This window comes from Phalacrocorax aristotelis, chromosome 3, assembly GCF_949628215.1.
Source record: "Phalacrocorax aristotelis chromosome 3, bGulAri2.1, whole genome shotgun sequence".
Lineage (NCBI taxonomy): Eukaryota > Metazoa > Chordata > Aves > Suliformes > Phalacrocoracidae > Phalacrocorax > Phalacrocorax aristotelis.
In genome coordinates this window covers 100,692,026-100,708,188 of record NC_134278.1, presented here as the reverse complement: position 1 = coordinate 100,708,188, position 16,163 = coordinate 100,692,026, and the positions used below count along the sequence as shown (strand labels likewise).

Genomic DNA, 16,163 nt, shown 5'->3' with positions numbered 1-16,163 from the left:
CTGAGTGTTAATAAATCCTGCTTCCCCAGCTACAAACAAGGCACAGACGAGGGTGGTGGGGAGGAGGCTGCTGAGGGGACAGAAAAAGCTGTATTTAAACAGTTGTGTTTGCTTTTCTGTAAAAAGAAAATATCTTGGAGATCTCTCTTCTCCCAGAACACTGGCACTTTGCAAATGCTGCCAACACAAACCCTGCAAGCAAGCCAGCTGACATCAGCTGACCAAGGAGATGGTGGGGCTTTGGACATTTTATCCATTCCTCTTCAAACAGGCAGCCTTTTGTCTGGGCCATTTGACCAAAACATGCCCATGAGTAAAAGCAGAAGCCTGCCTATGGAAGGCGTGCTTAAGTCAATGCAATCTAAGATACACAGCACCAAAAGTTACGTGAACTGAGCTCAAGATCAAACCAGGTTTGCAATATCTCTCTCAAATAAAATGGGGTTTTTACTGTACTGGATACATTGTGGGATAAATGCATAAGGAAGTATTATCCCCATTGCTTCACTACCAGCATTTGTGACAGGAAACCAACAGGACATGTGATCTGTAAGAAATTTCCATTGGAGATGGCTGGTTCAATCTGGCCTAGACTGGAGATAAGGAAAAGCAGACTCATGTCCTTGCCTAGATTAAATGAATTGGATAATTTCTGTATAGCTCAAGCAGATGATCATTTGCACCACAAAACTTGCTCCTGAAACTGGCTTCTTAGCTGGCATGCAGAGTAAACCTAAGGGACTGAGGCTGTGGTTGCAGTGTCTTTGGTTTGACATCTGTGTGCTATCAGGACAAAATAAATGTGGTTCAGCTCAGACACGGGACATAAAGTTATACTTCCCAGAGTTGTATCAGCCAAAGTTCACAACATGGATGTAAAGTCCATTTTGTTATTTTATGCTCACTGGGGGGGATGCAATGAAATGCACATGTAAGGATAGGTAACTCAAGCAATACCTGGCTGAGCATAAAGCCTTTTGGCACAAAAAATTAACATGGACAAATTCTTGGAACAAATCAGAACCAGCAGTGAGTGGCTCTGCTCTTTTCAGTCTGGCCCTGTGAGCCAGATAAAACCTGGATGTCTTATGTTATCAGGCCATATCTTATTAAACTTTTCCATGCCAAATTCTTGCAGAGCAGGCTGAGGCCATGGGGAACGCACATGCAAACTCCAGTGAGCTATACCAGCCCCACAGGAGTCCTGGGTGCTGTTATTCTGGCTCTGTACACTGAGCAAGCTACTCATGCCCTAATGAAAGAGTAGCTGTCTCTAGAGGTAGAGGAGGATGGAAAGCCACTGCCCTGGCAAGATAGTTCCCCAGAATCTTTCAGCAGGCATATGCCATTTTCAAGGAACAAATACAGTACAGTACAGAGCATTTCTAGACCAGGCTGGTGGCTGGTGGTCTGTGGAGCTAAAGTGGCAAACAAATGTGATAACACCAACATAGAGGGCTGCCTCCCCGGTGGGGGGATCAGTGTTGCGCTGTGTTGCACCCCCAGCTGTGCTTGCACCAAGGGCAGGCTAAGCCACAAGCCCAGCAAATGCTGTCCTGCTCTCAGAGACACCTCACTCTCATCCTGCGCTGAAGGTGCTGCGCAGCTTGAGAGATGGGAAATGGAAATGCTTTTTGCCTCAGTCACTATTTAGAAATGAGGCATAAACCCAGACTGAGTGAAATCAAGCTGCTGTCTGCTGCCAACGGCAGTGCTTGGTGAGCTCCACGCTCGCTGTCTGGACTTGTCTGACATGGGGCTGGTCCCTGAAGAGGAACAGGGGCCACACCACCAGTGCAGACTGTGCAAGTCAAGAAGGAAGCCAAAGATACTTGTGAAATCCTGCTTAAAGGTATGCAGCCTGGGTTTAAAATGCTGGTGGAAATATTAAGTTTGAAGCACTGGCTGGTGACTGTTGGTGTGTTGCTGAGGCAGTGTGAGAAGGGCATGCCTTCATGCATAGCCTGCAGTTCACTTCCACTTTTGAAACCTCTAACCCAGCACCTCATATGACCAGCCTATTCTGTGGTGTTTTGTTAGCTATGTAAAACTTGGTGTGCTTAAGACTGAAAAAGAATATGAAACAGAACTTCTACTCAAATTCTTTTTTAACTTGGCAAGTTTATGCCCACATCCTAACCACTGTTGGTTCTAATTCCACACTCCTAGATTCAAAAGACCCTGACTTTGGGGAAAAACAGAACGAAATCTACATAGGGATATGCTCCCATCTCTGGATGATAAACCTGTTGCACAAATCAGGGCATTTCTTGGGGCACACATCAAGCAAAGGCTGTTCTATTATGGGCCCAATTGTAATACAAAATAATTATGGCCATGGAAATTCAAATCTTGAAAAATTAAATAGTCAGATCCTTAGTGACACATTGCAAATACATTTGAAACATTCTTGTTTCCCAGGATAATAGCTACATAATTAGGCTAAGCCTTTCACACTTTCTCTTTGAACCCATTGGATTTATTTACCAAAAATCATTGCATAGATATGCCCAGCAAATGTCTTAGAGAACTGTTTGTAACTAAATTAAAAGCTTAAATACAGAGATTCTCTCTTCACTGAGTACTGGCTTTTATTAAAACTGTGAGTTGCTCATACTTCATCCCTTGCAGCCTCTTTAAATCCTCTGTTTGACATTTTGAATGTGCCATGCAGGTTCTAATACACATTGCACAAAAAGAGCTATTCTAAAATTCCTGACTTTTTCTTGTTTGCATGACAAAAGGGGAATGACAAATCCTCCAATTGGACCAGATAATCACTCTCTTGTGAAAAGCCTACAATCCACATCCTCTGTTTTCTTCTTAGCTGAGCTTCAACTGTGTTTGGTTAATAATTTTATTTTATGTGTGAAGTCCATAAATCACCCTCCAATACACATTGGACAGTGAAGAATCCTGATAGATTAGACGTCAGCCACAAAAGAAATCACATCCAGATCCAGGAAAGCTGGGTGCTGCTGGAGCAATCAGGCATTTTCATTTCATGCTATCATGGTTTTTTGAAGAGCCCTCGTGACACAGTAGGACCACTCTCCAGAGCAAACACTAGCTGGGTGGATAAAGGTTTACAGGATCAGGTCTTCTGTCATGAAAGAGAGACCACTACAAATCCATGAACTGCAGGTTTATTCAGGTAACTGTCGCTACATAAACATAACAATTCACTGCTGGAACTGAGTTAGCCAACAGTTATAAAGCATACCTGAAGGAAACTTTGTAAGCCACCTGAACACTGCTTAGGTGCAGTTTGCAACCCAAGGCTCCAAAGCGGTTCATGCTGTGACTCCATTTGTCCCATCCCATGAGAATCAGGTGCCATTTAGCTGCGGAGGCAGTCGGGAGGGAACAGCCAGGTGTAAGGGGCCTTCCTGAGGGGCTGAGATGTTCACAAAGATCAGCAAAAAACCCCTTCCCTCCTTTTATTCACAAAAGCAGGAGTTTTTAACATGAGTTGAAGTTGAGGCAGTCAAATGAAGTGGGTATTTTTCACTGCTATTTGTGTCTTGGGAATTAATGTAACGGAAAATATTGATTCGTTCAGAGAAAGATGCTACACAAGGGGAAAGATTAAAGACTGTACTGCCTTGGGCCATGCACAAACTGTTAGTTTGTAGTATATGTTTCCATTTTAGCCTTAAAACGCAATTCAACTAAATAAGGTGCCCCTTTAACATCTGATGGAGGCTTTATCATATTTAAGGAGACAAGTTTCTTAAAAGGTTATAAAGACAAAATGAGCAGTAACGGAAGTGTTTAGTTAGGGTCTTTCAGGCGGCTTTGTTGCTTTCCTCTGCGTACAAAACAGGCTGCCTCAGCTGACACTTGTTTTAATGAGGGATGAACCACAACAGGGTGCTTTTGTACAAGTTCATTGCATCAGGTCTTCCAGCCAGACTTTTCTGAGGGCACACCATTCAGAGTGGACATTGGATGAAGCTGGACCAATTTTAAATAATTTACAGAGACATATAAAATCCAAAGAACTTTTGACGCTGAAGACATTTGTAGTATGCTCAGGCATGTTACTGCTGGAGAGGATGAGAATCTGCCCCAAGTGCCATGCTCCTTCACACGTTTTATCGATCACATTTTATATTTTTCAATTCCCTTCCCCTGGGATTGGTTTAAAAAATAGACTTCTGCCTCTTATGCCAGTAAAGGTAGGGGAAGCAAAGGATGTGAGCTTCAAATTTAAAGGTTGACTTCAAGGCAAAAATCCAATCCCACCCCCAGCCTCCAGGTCAGCTTTGCTCTCCGGAGAGAGCTCTCTATTGTGGTTGTTAATAGTGTTCAAAATACCAATATTCTTCATCCATGTTATGGAAGAGCAGAGTAGTTTCTCATGTTCACTGAAAGGTGATCTGCCTTCATATGAAGACTTCTTTTAAGCACAAGTATTATGAAACCCACAGGAATCCATAAAGAGTGATGGGACATTTTTCTAAAATGTCAGGCCTGTACATCTTCCACCTTCTGTGATTCAGAAGTAGCGTAAAAGGCCATAAACCATTCAGCTGCTGTGATTCACTGCCCTGATTCATATGCTTGATACAAATATTCAGAGATCAAAGCAGTACCTACCACCCAAAAAAAGATTTTAAATGATTTTTTAGTGCTTGTCATAAAGATGGACTTCCAGCTAAAGCATTATTCTCCTGATTGATATTGGCTGGTTTAGGTAGCAAGTCCCCTGCGGTAAAGACTGACGCTTCCTTTAAGAATCATATGGTGTGGTACATAAAGCAATGTACTCTGCAGATGTGTTTCCTCCCTGACCTAGGCTGAGCATAAGACACTGATCACTCAGGGGTTTTCTGGGCAAAAGTTTACAGGGAATTAAAAAAGGATGGAAGCTTCTCCCCCGTGAAGGAATTTGGAAGCTCCCCTAAACCTTCTTGTATTAACTTTGCAGTAGATGAAGGTGTTAAACTGGCATGTGTCTACCGACTGGGGAGTGATCCTTTTAAGTCCTCTGCTTCGTCCCCACTTGTGGAATTTGTTGTGCTTGTGGGACGAGGCTGGCTATAAAACCCTGGTGCAGGGGACCTCTGTCCCGCTCAGGCAGCCTGTCACCACATCGCTGCTGAGAGCAGCCCCAGGGAGATCCCCCCTTCATCTTTGCTAGTCAGGTGGCTGCTTCACCGACGGAGGAGGATGGATGCGAGGTTTGCCGAGATGCTCTGCGTGCTCTGCCTGGTCATCACGGTCCAAGCGTTTACCCAGGAAGGTTTCAAGGAGGTGTTGCTGAAGCAGCTGGGGCTCTCTGAGGTCCCTAAACTTCATAACAGAGACTTAGTGGATCTGGTTATCCCAGACCACATAAAGAACAAATACATCTCCATGCTGAAGCGCCACAGAGTAAAGCGCCGAGCTTTGCCAAGCCTGGCCGGCATCCTTAGGGGGATCCCTGGCAACGCAGGTAATGTTTCTGGTGTCACTGTCGGGAACTCAGAAAGCACTGTGCTGCTGCCAGGGGAAGCTGCCCACGCTCGCCCGGCTGGCCACAGGACAGGCAGAGGCAAACCCATCGGGGGAATGAGGCTTGGGTCTGGCTTTAAACCTGAGCTGGGTCAAAGAGATGCATGTAACAGCATCTTTAAGATTAACATGCACTAGTAACTCCCTGCACCTGGAGAGGGAGTCCTACAGTCCTTGCAAAGGGCAGGCTGCTGCTGGAGCTTGAGGGAAGAGAAAAGCCTTGGTACACAGATGACATTTTGGGCAGGTGGAAAAACAACGTAAAAAAAAAAAAAAAGTAAATTCACTTTTTCATTGCACGCAGGGTACAGTTTCCTGCTTTGGTGCCCAGCACTGGCAGAGAGATGTCTGCTCAATATGGGGGAAACTAATATAGGAGATTTCTTTCTGTTGCCTCCAGGTTGCAGACACTCAGACATAGAAGAATAATTAGGGCATTTGCAAGACATTGATTCAAGTATGCATTAGAAAAGGTGTGTTTAGTGGGTGTTTCTGCCACAAGGGCTCATCTTGGGAGCATGAAAAGTGTGTGTTGTGATGATAATTGTAGACAAAGTGGGTGGGTTTTGCTCACCAGGATGGCAATGGCAGGCTGTCTTTTCTGTTCCCAACATGCACAGGCGTGGCAGAAGAAGTCCTCTACTCTGACACCACCACACGCCAGAACCTGATGTTCGACATGGAGGGCAGAATACCTAAAAACAGCGAAGTGACAATGGCTGAACTGAAACTCTTCAAAAAGCCTCTGGACAGAGCAAACTTGCCTGCCAAGCAGTCTCACAGGCCTGTCTCCAATGCCAGAGTCAGTGTGTACTGGGTGCAACGGCAGCATGATGGTACCAACAGGACCTCCCTGGTAGACTCCCGGTAAGAAAAGGACCTCTCCTGAAGGCAAGACTCTAGCTACGGGGTATGGGTCCCCTGGGCTGGGTTCGGTTGTCAGGTGTTTGTGCCTCCGGTCAGTCTGATGGGGTTACATCTGTAGAATCAGGCTCCATAGTCTTTAAACCCAGAATGAGTTCGTAAGAGCAGATATTAGGTTAAGACTGCAGTATAGGATGATTCACTGAAATAATCTATTTCTGTGTCAAACGATGCCATGTACTGCTAGGTCTTCCCCTCTAAAAACCTTCACCTGGCTCACTTCTCTTTCGCTCTCTAACACACATGGGTTACTGGCTGCTGGTATTTGTTCCATTGGCCATTTCATTAGCTGGTTTAAATAAGTAAATTATCCAAAAAAAAGCATCTGATTCTGTAGCCTTGAGCTCTGTGGAAGTTTTACAACCCTTGAAGGCAGAATTAGACATCAAAACAATTTTCTGGGTGTGTAGAAACTTATGGCCCTAATACAGCTAGGACAGGAGCAGGTGGGAGTAGTGATGTTTACCAGGCTGTTGTCACTAATACTGAGGCTGCATATAATCCTGCACTGCCATATTTCTACATGAGCATGAATGAATACTTCGACATGAACATGCACAAAGGGTTTTATTTAGCTCTTCAGGGTCTGCTAGATCTGCATGCTTCTTTTTGAGGTATGAGTTAATTGCCATAGGTGCTTCCCCAGAGCACTCAGCAAAAATTGTCATGTAATCAAGGCATGTGATAATCTCCAGGAAGCAAATTATTCTGCTGCAGTAACAGCACTGTGAGCCTAGGCTTTATCTGACAGGCTCTTCTCTAATGCTGAGCCCCTGTTGCACAGGCTGGTTCCCATACGCGAGTCGGGATGGAAGAACTTTGATGTGACGCAGGCTGTGCATTACTGGCTGCGAAACAAGAGGCGGGAGCCAATGTTCCTGGAGGTCTGGATTGAAGGAGAAAGGGTAGGCAGCCATGCCTCAGAAATGGCCAAAGCTGTGCGTTTCACCTCTCAGGACCCCAAGGATAAAGCCCTAGGCAAACCTGAACTGGTGCTTTACACCCTCGACTTGGAAGACTATGGGTATGTATGAAACCTAAGTCTGTACTGCCTCCGCTGTAACTTTGCTCCTGAATCATTGTACCATGTGTGCCAACCCAGGTGTGCAGCTCTTGCCCTCGCAAGTAAACAGTTATGAATAGAGGAGTTGGAAAGTTCTGCTGAATCAGACCTCTCCTCATCCTGTATTTGTTGCCTGAATATTCAAATAAAACCTGAATGTGGCCCAAGTTTCATGTCTCAGGGCCCGCCTGTGTGGTTTTCAGTTATGACATCAGTTCTTGTTTCTCCCTTGACACACAGGGGCCCTGGGGATTGCAAGGAGGAGGCGGTGATGGGGAAGTCCACCTGCTGCCGGCAGAAACACTACATCAACTTCCGCGAGCTTGCCTGGACGCAGTACTGGATCATTGAGCCAGCAGGGTACCAGGCTTACCACTGCTCGGGGGGCTGCCTGCAGCCTCCCAGCTCACTGTGGCGCTTCGGCTATGGGGAGCGCTCCTGCGCCGTGGCAGAGACCTCCCCGCTCCCCATGATATACCTTGTCAAGAGGGGCAACCGCACGGAGATCGAAGCAGCCGAGTTTCCCAACATGATCGTTGAGAAGTGCAGCTGCGTTACAGATGGCATGGCACTGGTGTGAGAGGCGGGCGGCCAGCTGGGGACCCACGGCTCTCACAGGGAAAGTGGGATGTCATCTGGTCCCCTGATTTGCCACAGCCCTGCCCAAAGCCACCCCGGTACCCTGCCCTGGTACCGGCAATAAAAGTCTAGGGGGACCCCCAGATACCCGCCTGCAAGGGTCAGCAGCAGCTGGGACTACAGCTTTCCCACGCACCCCACTACCCCGCAGAGAGGGTGCACCTAAAGGCACTGTCCATATAGGTGGGCTCAGAAGAGCATCTGTCTTCACACATAGCTATGTGAGGGGTGCCTATGGAGCCTAACGCTTCTTGAGGCCCCCTTGATGCTATCCAGATTTCACTGAATTCAGTAGAGCTGCATCCAATTTATTTTAGTCCCCGCCCCAGGAGTACTGCAAACAGCTACAGGCAAAGGAGGAGTGATCATCGCCGGGTGATGAAGTAACACGTGGGGGGTTCAGCTTTTCAGTCTTAGACTCATGACGTTTCATAAGATTTTGCCCTCGTCTGTCCAAGTCACGTTTATGGTGAACTGTAGAGCAGAAGCACTTACATGTATATGCTGTATACACACATACACATGTGTACATATATATAGTATATGAATATATGTATGTATTGTCTACCTACATATTGGGTATATACATATTGTCTACATACATACATATATGTACATAAATTATTGTTTAGAGCTCAAAGGAACATATATATGTGCATATGTATCGTATGCCTATATACATATATATACATGTACATAAAATATTGTCTGGAACTCAAAGGATTATATTTTTGACCCCCGCACCATGGGCTTAGCACAGTTTTAGGCAGAAGTCCTGAAGTCAATGAGAACATTAGGACTTAAGTTTGCTCGCATGAGTGAGTTTGTAGAATCAGGCCCTTATTTTTCTGGTGTATTACAGTTATTTCAATTTAGGGATATTTTCCAAGTTTTGTGTGCTTTCAAACTCAAAGAAACAATAGAATAAAATATAATTGTTAAAGTAGCCATGTGTTTGCTTATATTTATTCTTAGGTTTAAATTGGAGGGAAAAAAACCTGTCATATTTCTGAATATACCCCAGTGCCCAGCTCCTATAAACATAAACACAGTAACAGCTTTTCTGTTACCTGTGTGATCCTACCTGCTTCTGGTAAAGCTTATATACTCAGGCAGGGACTGAGGCTGGGCTCACTCGGCAAGCGGAGCAGAGCCCACACTGCCAGCACTTCTCCTGCAGCAGCTGCAGAATTTAAGCCAACACTTTCTTAAAGAAAAAACCTAGCAACATATCTGACAGGCAAGAGGTGATGCTCTCCGTGTGAGCTGCAGCACTGCAATACCAGAAACTGCAGGCAACCAGCTGGAGCTGTGGTGCAGAAAAAGATGAGCTGCCTCCCGCCCCCTCCCTTCCCAGGTGAAGTCTTTTAACCCTGACCCTTCCTTGTGGACATCTGACCGACATATCCCCTGGAGAAATGCAGTGATAATGTGGTTTAATCCCTTTTTGAGCTTTGCTGAACTGTTGGTCTGGGTGTCACCAATTATAATGATTTCCGCACTTCACGTCAGACTCCTTGGTTCAAAACCTACTGAGATACTGGTTGCTCTGGGGGTGAAGTGGTTGCTGCTGTCCATCTCTGTGGGACATGGTCCCCAAGGCTCTGGCTGAACCCACTGTGGTGGGAGGACTCTGAAGTGAGTTTGTCTGGCTAGACATGGTGGCCATGGGCCATGGACCAGGTGAAAAGTGGGACCCATTGGACTCTGTGGTGGGTTTGGGTCATTCACCAGGAAGGCTGAGATGTCAAATGTCCCTGCTACCCTGCAGGACCCCAGGTCTGAGGCATCCCTGCCTGTCACCTTGGCCCCTGGGTAGGCTGGCACCTTTCACTTGTGTAAACGCCTGTGGCAAAAGAAGACCATTAAGGAGAGAAAAAACAGCAGAAGCACAGACTTACCTGTCACCAGCGCTGGGCTACGGCACCGTGGGTTACTGGAATGAGAACTGGATGAGCCGCCCAATCTCTGGCCATTTCCTTCTCATGACTATGTAGCATCTATCTTAATGGCGTTATCATTCAGCCCCAGTTCCTCTCCACCCCAGCTCGGGGCAGGGCATAGCCTGAAGGCCATGAGCTCAGCAATCCCTGTGAAGAACAAAGCGGATAATTTATCCACACAATCCTGGGGAAGAAAGTGTTTGAACTGGTTCCTGCCAGAGAATGAAGATCATTACCCCTGGCTTCCCTCCAGCCTCCAGCACTTGGACTCCAGACATCACCCCCCAGGCCTGGGAGAAATCGGGGCCAGGCTGCTGTGAGAAGTGGGGAGCAGAACACCACAGCAGGGATGCAGGGCTGGGACCAGTGGGGCGGACAAGGTCTGAGCTCTCTTCTGCTACCTTCCATCAGGATCCTGCACTTTGTCCAGCTCCCCTTGCTTTGCATTCAGCTCCTTTTGCTCTGGTATCCTGTGGACACGAGGTACATAACATCGAGCGGTGGGTCTGTGTGCATGTGTGTGACAGCTGGGGGAGTTGGGGAGGGGGAAGGCAGTGGCTGGGGAGACCCGATGTTACCGTGGGGACAACTGTGGGCATTGCAGTGCAGGGACAGGGCACAAATCTGTGAGCAATCAAGCAATCCTGCCGCCAGCATGGACACTTATTTATTGTTAGGGGAGCCGCACAGATACCATGGCATGTCCCTCCCTCCTCACTCCCACAGCCCCTCTGTGTTCACAGCCCTCAAGCCCAGTGCGTGGTGCCTGCCATCCAGGGCCGTGAGCACAGGGCGGAGGCCTGGGGAAGAGGTGACTTACAGAAGGCTGTAAGTGCAGAGAGCCTGGGTGGCTATGCACCAGGCTGGGCAGCACTAACACGACTAGCACTAACACCATGTCTGGCAGCTCACGTCTCCATCTCTTTGTGCCCACAATCTGTAGCCCCGTCCGTCCCTTCCCAGCCACCGCACATGGGGCCTCCTGCAGACTCCTGGTATTGCCCAGACCCTCCCTACCCTGACTCTGCACAGCATCACCGTCACCTGTTAAAGCGGCTAAAAAATCAAGCTTCTTAATTAAAAATTAACGAGTTGTGCTATTGTCTCAGTATGATGGATACTGTGGCTAGGTTTTAACCCACGTTTGATTGAAAATCCCTGCTTTTGGGGAGGCAGGACATTGCTCCTCAAACTCCAGCTGGCTTTGCAGTGAAAATGCAGCAGGCTCAGAGGTTGGACTGATGTGGGGAAGGCTCCAGAGATTTCTACAGTGCAAACTTCTAGGCAGAAGGCTGTGGATGAAATACTGCCACACCTGGGGCTTTTTCAGACATCAGCCTGTGCTGCGGGAAATTATCTCCCGGCTTGTCATCTTCAATCCGGGCTGCATTTGCTGTGATACCGTCTGTGTGCTACCTTGCTGCTTTTATATTGCTACAACTTGTAATGCATACAAAAGCTGTCAGGCTGTCATGTTATCCTTTCCATCTGAGCAGCACCACAGTCTCTGAGGAAAAACGGAACATCTTACGTACCTGGCAGCAGCATCGTTCAGAATTAACATTTATGCTGTGCTGTTAAAAAAAAAAAGGAAGAGCGGTGCAGTGGCGTAATGAACGACATGTAAGCAGAAATTATTTCAGAAGAATGTAAAGGTGTTTTAAGGCAAAACCAGGGTTAAAACGTTGGGCATCCTCCTGCACTAGTGACAGCACAGAGCACCTGAGTAGTGCTCAAGGAGAAGAAGGTGTGTGCAGTTCACATTAAGGGCTTCAACAGCCCTGTTAGTCCCACACTTGAAGTTAAGCTCTCGTGTAAGCGTTAGCAGTGGCAGTGTGTCTGTCTGAGTTAAAGCTTATTGCAAGCATGAGCTCTGACCTGCCTTCATGGAACGGCTTGCAAGATGATCCGTGAGGTCCTGCAATATTTGGTGGAGCTGGACATGGGGAAATCTATTGGTCTCACAAAAGCTTTTCTCATGAGAGAGGCTTGGGCAGGACAGCAGCACTTCCCCTCTCCGTTACCATTACATTTTAGGAGAGATAACAAAAGTTTCAAGCCACGTTAAATGCCATTGCTAGCTGAGTTACATTGATCCTTCTACAGTTTCATTTGAATGAAGGCTGCTCTCCCATTTTCTTTCAAAATCTATGAGAAGGTGCAGCTGTACCCTGCTGTCGAGACTTTATTTCCTCTCCCTCTCTGTTTTTTTTCCCCTTTGCATTTCACAAACTCCTACCAAGAGTGTCTGACACTTTGCCTTTCAGGGCAGCCTTCTAATTGCTGGTGAGGGTGGAAAGTCAGATGCCCAATCCACATCCCAGCAAAGGTGATAATCAGAGGAGCTCCTTGGCTTTGGCTGGGAACAGCTGGAGTCTGGGAAAGGCGAACCCAGGACAAACAGAAGGACGGACGCAGAGATCCTGCAGGACTTTGGTATTTTTAGAGGAGCCTCTTAACAGTCTCAACATCTCCTAGTTTTTGCCATTACTGTAAATGTGACATTAGCTCCTGTGCAAAGTGCTGGATTTGCAGCTGGGACCTGAACTCCTCTGTCCATTCCTGGAGCAGGTGCAGAAGAGCACCCTGCACAACCTCAGCAGGTTTCAGAATAAAGCAGAATAAAAAGCTATTGACAACTGCTGCCTTCTGCTCCAGGGGCACAAGGGCACTCCAGAGCTGCTGAGTGCTGGGATTCCCTACTGCTAAACCAGCAGACATAGAACGGCCGAGAAACAGTTTTTAACCATGGCAGGAAATAAGAAGTTATCTGGGGATACTGGGCACTGGAAAGCCATGTCGTCAGTCCACAGCTCTCAGTATCCTTTTTGACAATTGCTGAATCAGGGGTTTGGGGTTTTTTTTTAAGCTATTTAGTATTTTATTTTTAAAGGTACCCCTAACGTTTGTGTTTTTCTGTTTATATTTTTCCTTCCTCTAATTTTCTTAGTGATGATAAATCTGCTCCTTTGAAAGTCCACGTACCTGTATCCCCTATAAAAGTTTGTTTTCTGTTTGCTGAAAATGAATGCAATCAGTTCAGAGTTGCTGCTTCACAGATGACTGTCAACTTCCAGCCCAGACATCAGTAACTCTGTCACACTTAGGAGGCCTCAGCTAGTTACCCTATGCTGGATACAATATCACAGAGGCCACAAGGTGCCATCTATAACCACCAGACATCATGTTTTCACTCAGATGTGTAATATTTCCAGCAGATGTTTCACAAGCTGGCTGGCTCCTTATAAACGCTGCTGCTCTTTCCACACATCCCAGGTAGGTCTTTCAAGAGCTTCTTGCTCCTTTTTGTGCTCCAAGTTTTGTGCAAATTCCTGATTCCTTGTGCATCAAGACACACAGCGATCACAGTGGGGAAAAGCAGGACATGTAGCACATGCACTCAGGCCACCACGATTCTTCCCAAGAAGGCACAGCTGCTGGGTCTAAATCCAGACTAACCATCCTGGATCATCCAGCCACTGCCCAGCCGCTAGCAGTGCTGGAGGGCACCAGTGCCTGCCCAGCCCCTCCTGAACAGCTGGAGGAGGCCAAAGCAGTTGTCACTTCCCTACCTTCAGGTGCCATTAGGTATGTTAATTTGCAAAGCCACCCTAATCGCTCAGCTGTAACACAAGCCAGCTGAGGTGGCTGTGTTAACTAGCTAGGGTGAAGCCTTTAACATTGCCAGTTAAATGTTTTGGAGGAAGCTTTAAGATTTAAAAGCAGCATCTTCCTGAGAATAGACATAGACATCACTACAAACAAAACTTTAAAATGTCAACATTCTCCAGAAAGCAAAATCTTGGATAAGAATTAATTTCAGGTGGACCGAAATGATTAATTTTGGCTGTTTCTGGAATAGACAGAATGACGTAAAGGTGACCTAATACCCCCACTCTGCAGCAGCACCGTATGCATGTGCACCATGCGGCAAAGTCAGGGCCTCCGGTCAGGTATTTTGTTGTAAGAGCTGAGGGTTTCATCAGCGCTGCTGAAACTAGATGCACCTTCTGCCGTTAGCTCAGTGCCACCTACAGTAGCAAGAGGAGAAGCTGTCAGATTCAGAAAAGCAGAGGAAGAAATTCCATCATACGCAAGTGAAGTGCTGTTTCGGTCAAAACACTTTAGTGGCTTTTTAGCAAGTAATTTATCTGTCCATGCTGCAGAGGACTGCCAGGCAAGGAAAACGGGAAAGAAGCCTTCTGGCTGAAGGCTGTTGCTGTGTCTGCTGGTGATGAGCTTTCTAAACATCCACAAGTTATTTCTCTGTAGCTTAGTTTAGAAAACAAGTAATGAGTCCTAATCTTACAGTATGCTCGTGAATATGAACTCTTGAGTACTTCTTACACTGTGGGGAGATCCCGAGATGGAAGTCATTAGTGGAAATCAAACACACCGGTAAGCCAAGCCAGGTGGGGTTTTGTGATATTTGATTTCTCTGAAGTTTTTTCTTCTGGGCTGGAATGAAAATATAAATTTTCACTGAACAACAGCAACTTTCTGGTCCTTTGTGCCACAGAAATAAGCCAAAAAAAAAAAAATAAAAAATTCCAGTTTAGCTATGAATGTTCCCGTTTGGTGATGTTGGATGGTCCCGAGTATTGCTTTTTGGCACTGAGCAATCAGCAGACCAAAGGCTTATTAGAAAGCAGCACAGAAGGAAGCAGTATGCTCTAATTTTGAACTTGCCAGCCAGAAGCAATTTCTTACCAAATTTGAATGTTTTTCTTGAGTAATGACCAGCCCTGTTCCATGCTATTTTTTGTGTATCTGTACTTATATTTCTTTCCTGGGTATAGATGGATCTGTAAGAGGTGAGGAAAAGCCCTCCCTCAGGTTTGTGCCACCATTTTGGCCAATTAATTTTTTTCAGTCAGTAACTCTGAAATGCAAGAGAAACATGAGGCAGTGCACTAGATCTTCTAGATGTTTGAAATAAATGTATTTAAAATGACACTTCAGAAGAATTCTGTAGGTCACACCACTTGCTTGTTGGGGAAGTGTTTGCACAGGAGCATGAAACTTTTCTCTGGGAAGATTTTCACAGTTTCGGTGCATTTACAACCAGAAACACTGTTGAAATCCAAAGCTGCATTAATCCTTGGAAAAAGATAGATACAGGCAGGTACTGCAAACTCTGCATTATCCTCTGGCCCTGGACTAGAAAGATCACCCCTATTCTGAGGCCACACTGTCCTATGGAAATGGCCCGTACTATATTGAAATAGTTTGTTTAAAGTTGTTTTTTGTTTTGTTTTGTTTTTTAAACTGGTATTTGTTGACTTCTTTCTTTTCTTACCCAAATTCTTAAGAAAGCTTCAAGCACTTTGCCTGCTTCTTTCTGTTTCGTTGAAGGATGAGTCTGAGTCCTGTTTGTTGTCCGGATGTTTTCTGAAGGACGCCCTATGGACACATGGAAGTCTAGCCTTGCCCACGAGTGCCTGAACAGCTCTCCAGACAGTGTTGCTCGAGGATGACCTGTTATGTGGACGTATCCCAGAGCAATCCCGTGCTCCTGCTTAGCTCTGCAGGAGTTAAACAATTCCCAAATAAATGTGTCTAAGCATGGAGCTGTTTCAAGTGACACATTAGCTCTTGTGCTCTAATACCAATGTAGGGTATTTCTTTTAATTCTGGCACTACTGAAGACACAGTTGATCAATAAGTTGTTTGGCACTACTGCTGGTTTAAAATATTCCAGTTCCCCTTCTCCACCCAGCATTTATTCCCTGCCCTCTGTAATGCTACTTTGGTTGCACTGGTACAAATTTGTTATAGCCACATCGTATGCCCCATCAGGGAACTGATCTGGTTTAACAGGGAATACACAACAACAACAAAACGCAAATAGGTGACGCATGGGGTAGGCTAAGAAATGGCTGCGTCAGCACAACCGAAGCAAGGGTGCAATTAGTGAGGGAAAATAACTTAGGCAAGAGCTGTTGCCAAAACATGTCATTAAACTGGCCTATTCTCTCTTGGCCCACACTGTCCTTGCCTTACTACAGGGGAGCTCGAGGGTGTTCATGTAGATGAAGGCTCTCCTGACCCAAACAGTGTCCGTGCCTTTATGAGAGTAGCAGTAAGCACACCGA

The 16,163-nt window shown here is 46.1% G+C and overlaps 1 protein-coding gene across 1 annotated transcript; it reads left to right on the top strand.

Moving 5' to 3' along the window:
* Nucleotides 1-5,158: 5,158 nt before the first annotated feature.
* On the top strand, nt 5,159-8,066 carry LOC142055809 (left-right determination factor 2-like). The gene is made up of 4 exons (XM_075089886.1): nt 5,159-5,440; nt 6,132-6,366; nt 7,208-7,447; nt 7,727-8,066. The coding sequence occupies exons 1-4, from the start codon at nt 5,176-5,178 to the stop codon at nt 8,064-8,066; spliced, it is 1,080 nt and encodes a 359-aa protein (XP_074945987.1). The 5' UTR covers nt 5,159-5,175.
* The last annotated feature ends 8,097 nt before the right edge of the window (nt 8,067-16,163 follow it).

What these genes read in the sequence shown, in the direction of transcription:
- LOC142055809 (XM_075089886.1), top strand. Translation starts at nt 5,176, where the DNA reads ATGGATGCGAGGTTTGCCGAGATGCTCTGCGTGCTCTGCCTGGTCATC. An exon ending in GGGGATCCCTGGCAACGCAG is followed by an intron (nt 5,441 to 6,131) that starts GTAATGTTTCTG and finishes GCGTGGCAGAAG; the next exon opens with AAGTCCTCTACTCTGACACC. An exon ending in ACCTCCCTGGTAGACTCCCG is followed by an intron (nt 6,367 to 7,207) that starts GTAAGAAAAGGA and finishes CCTGTTGCACAG; the next exon opens with GCTGGTTCCCATACGCGAGT.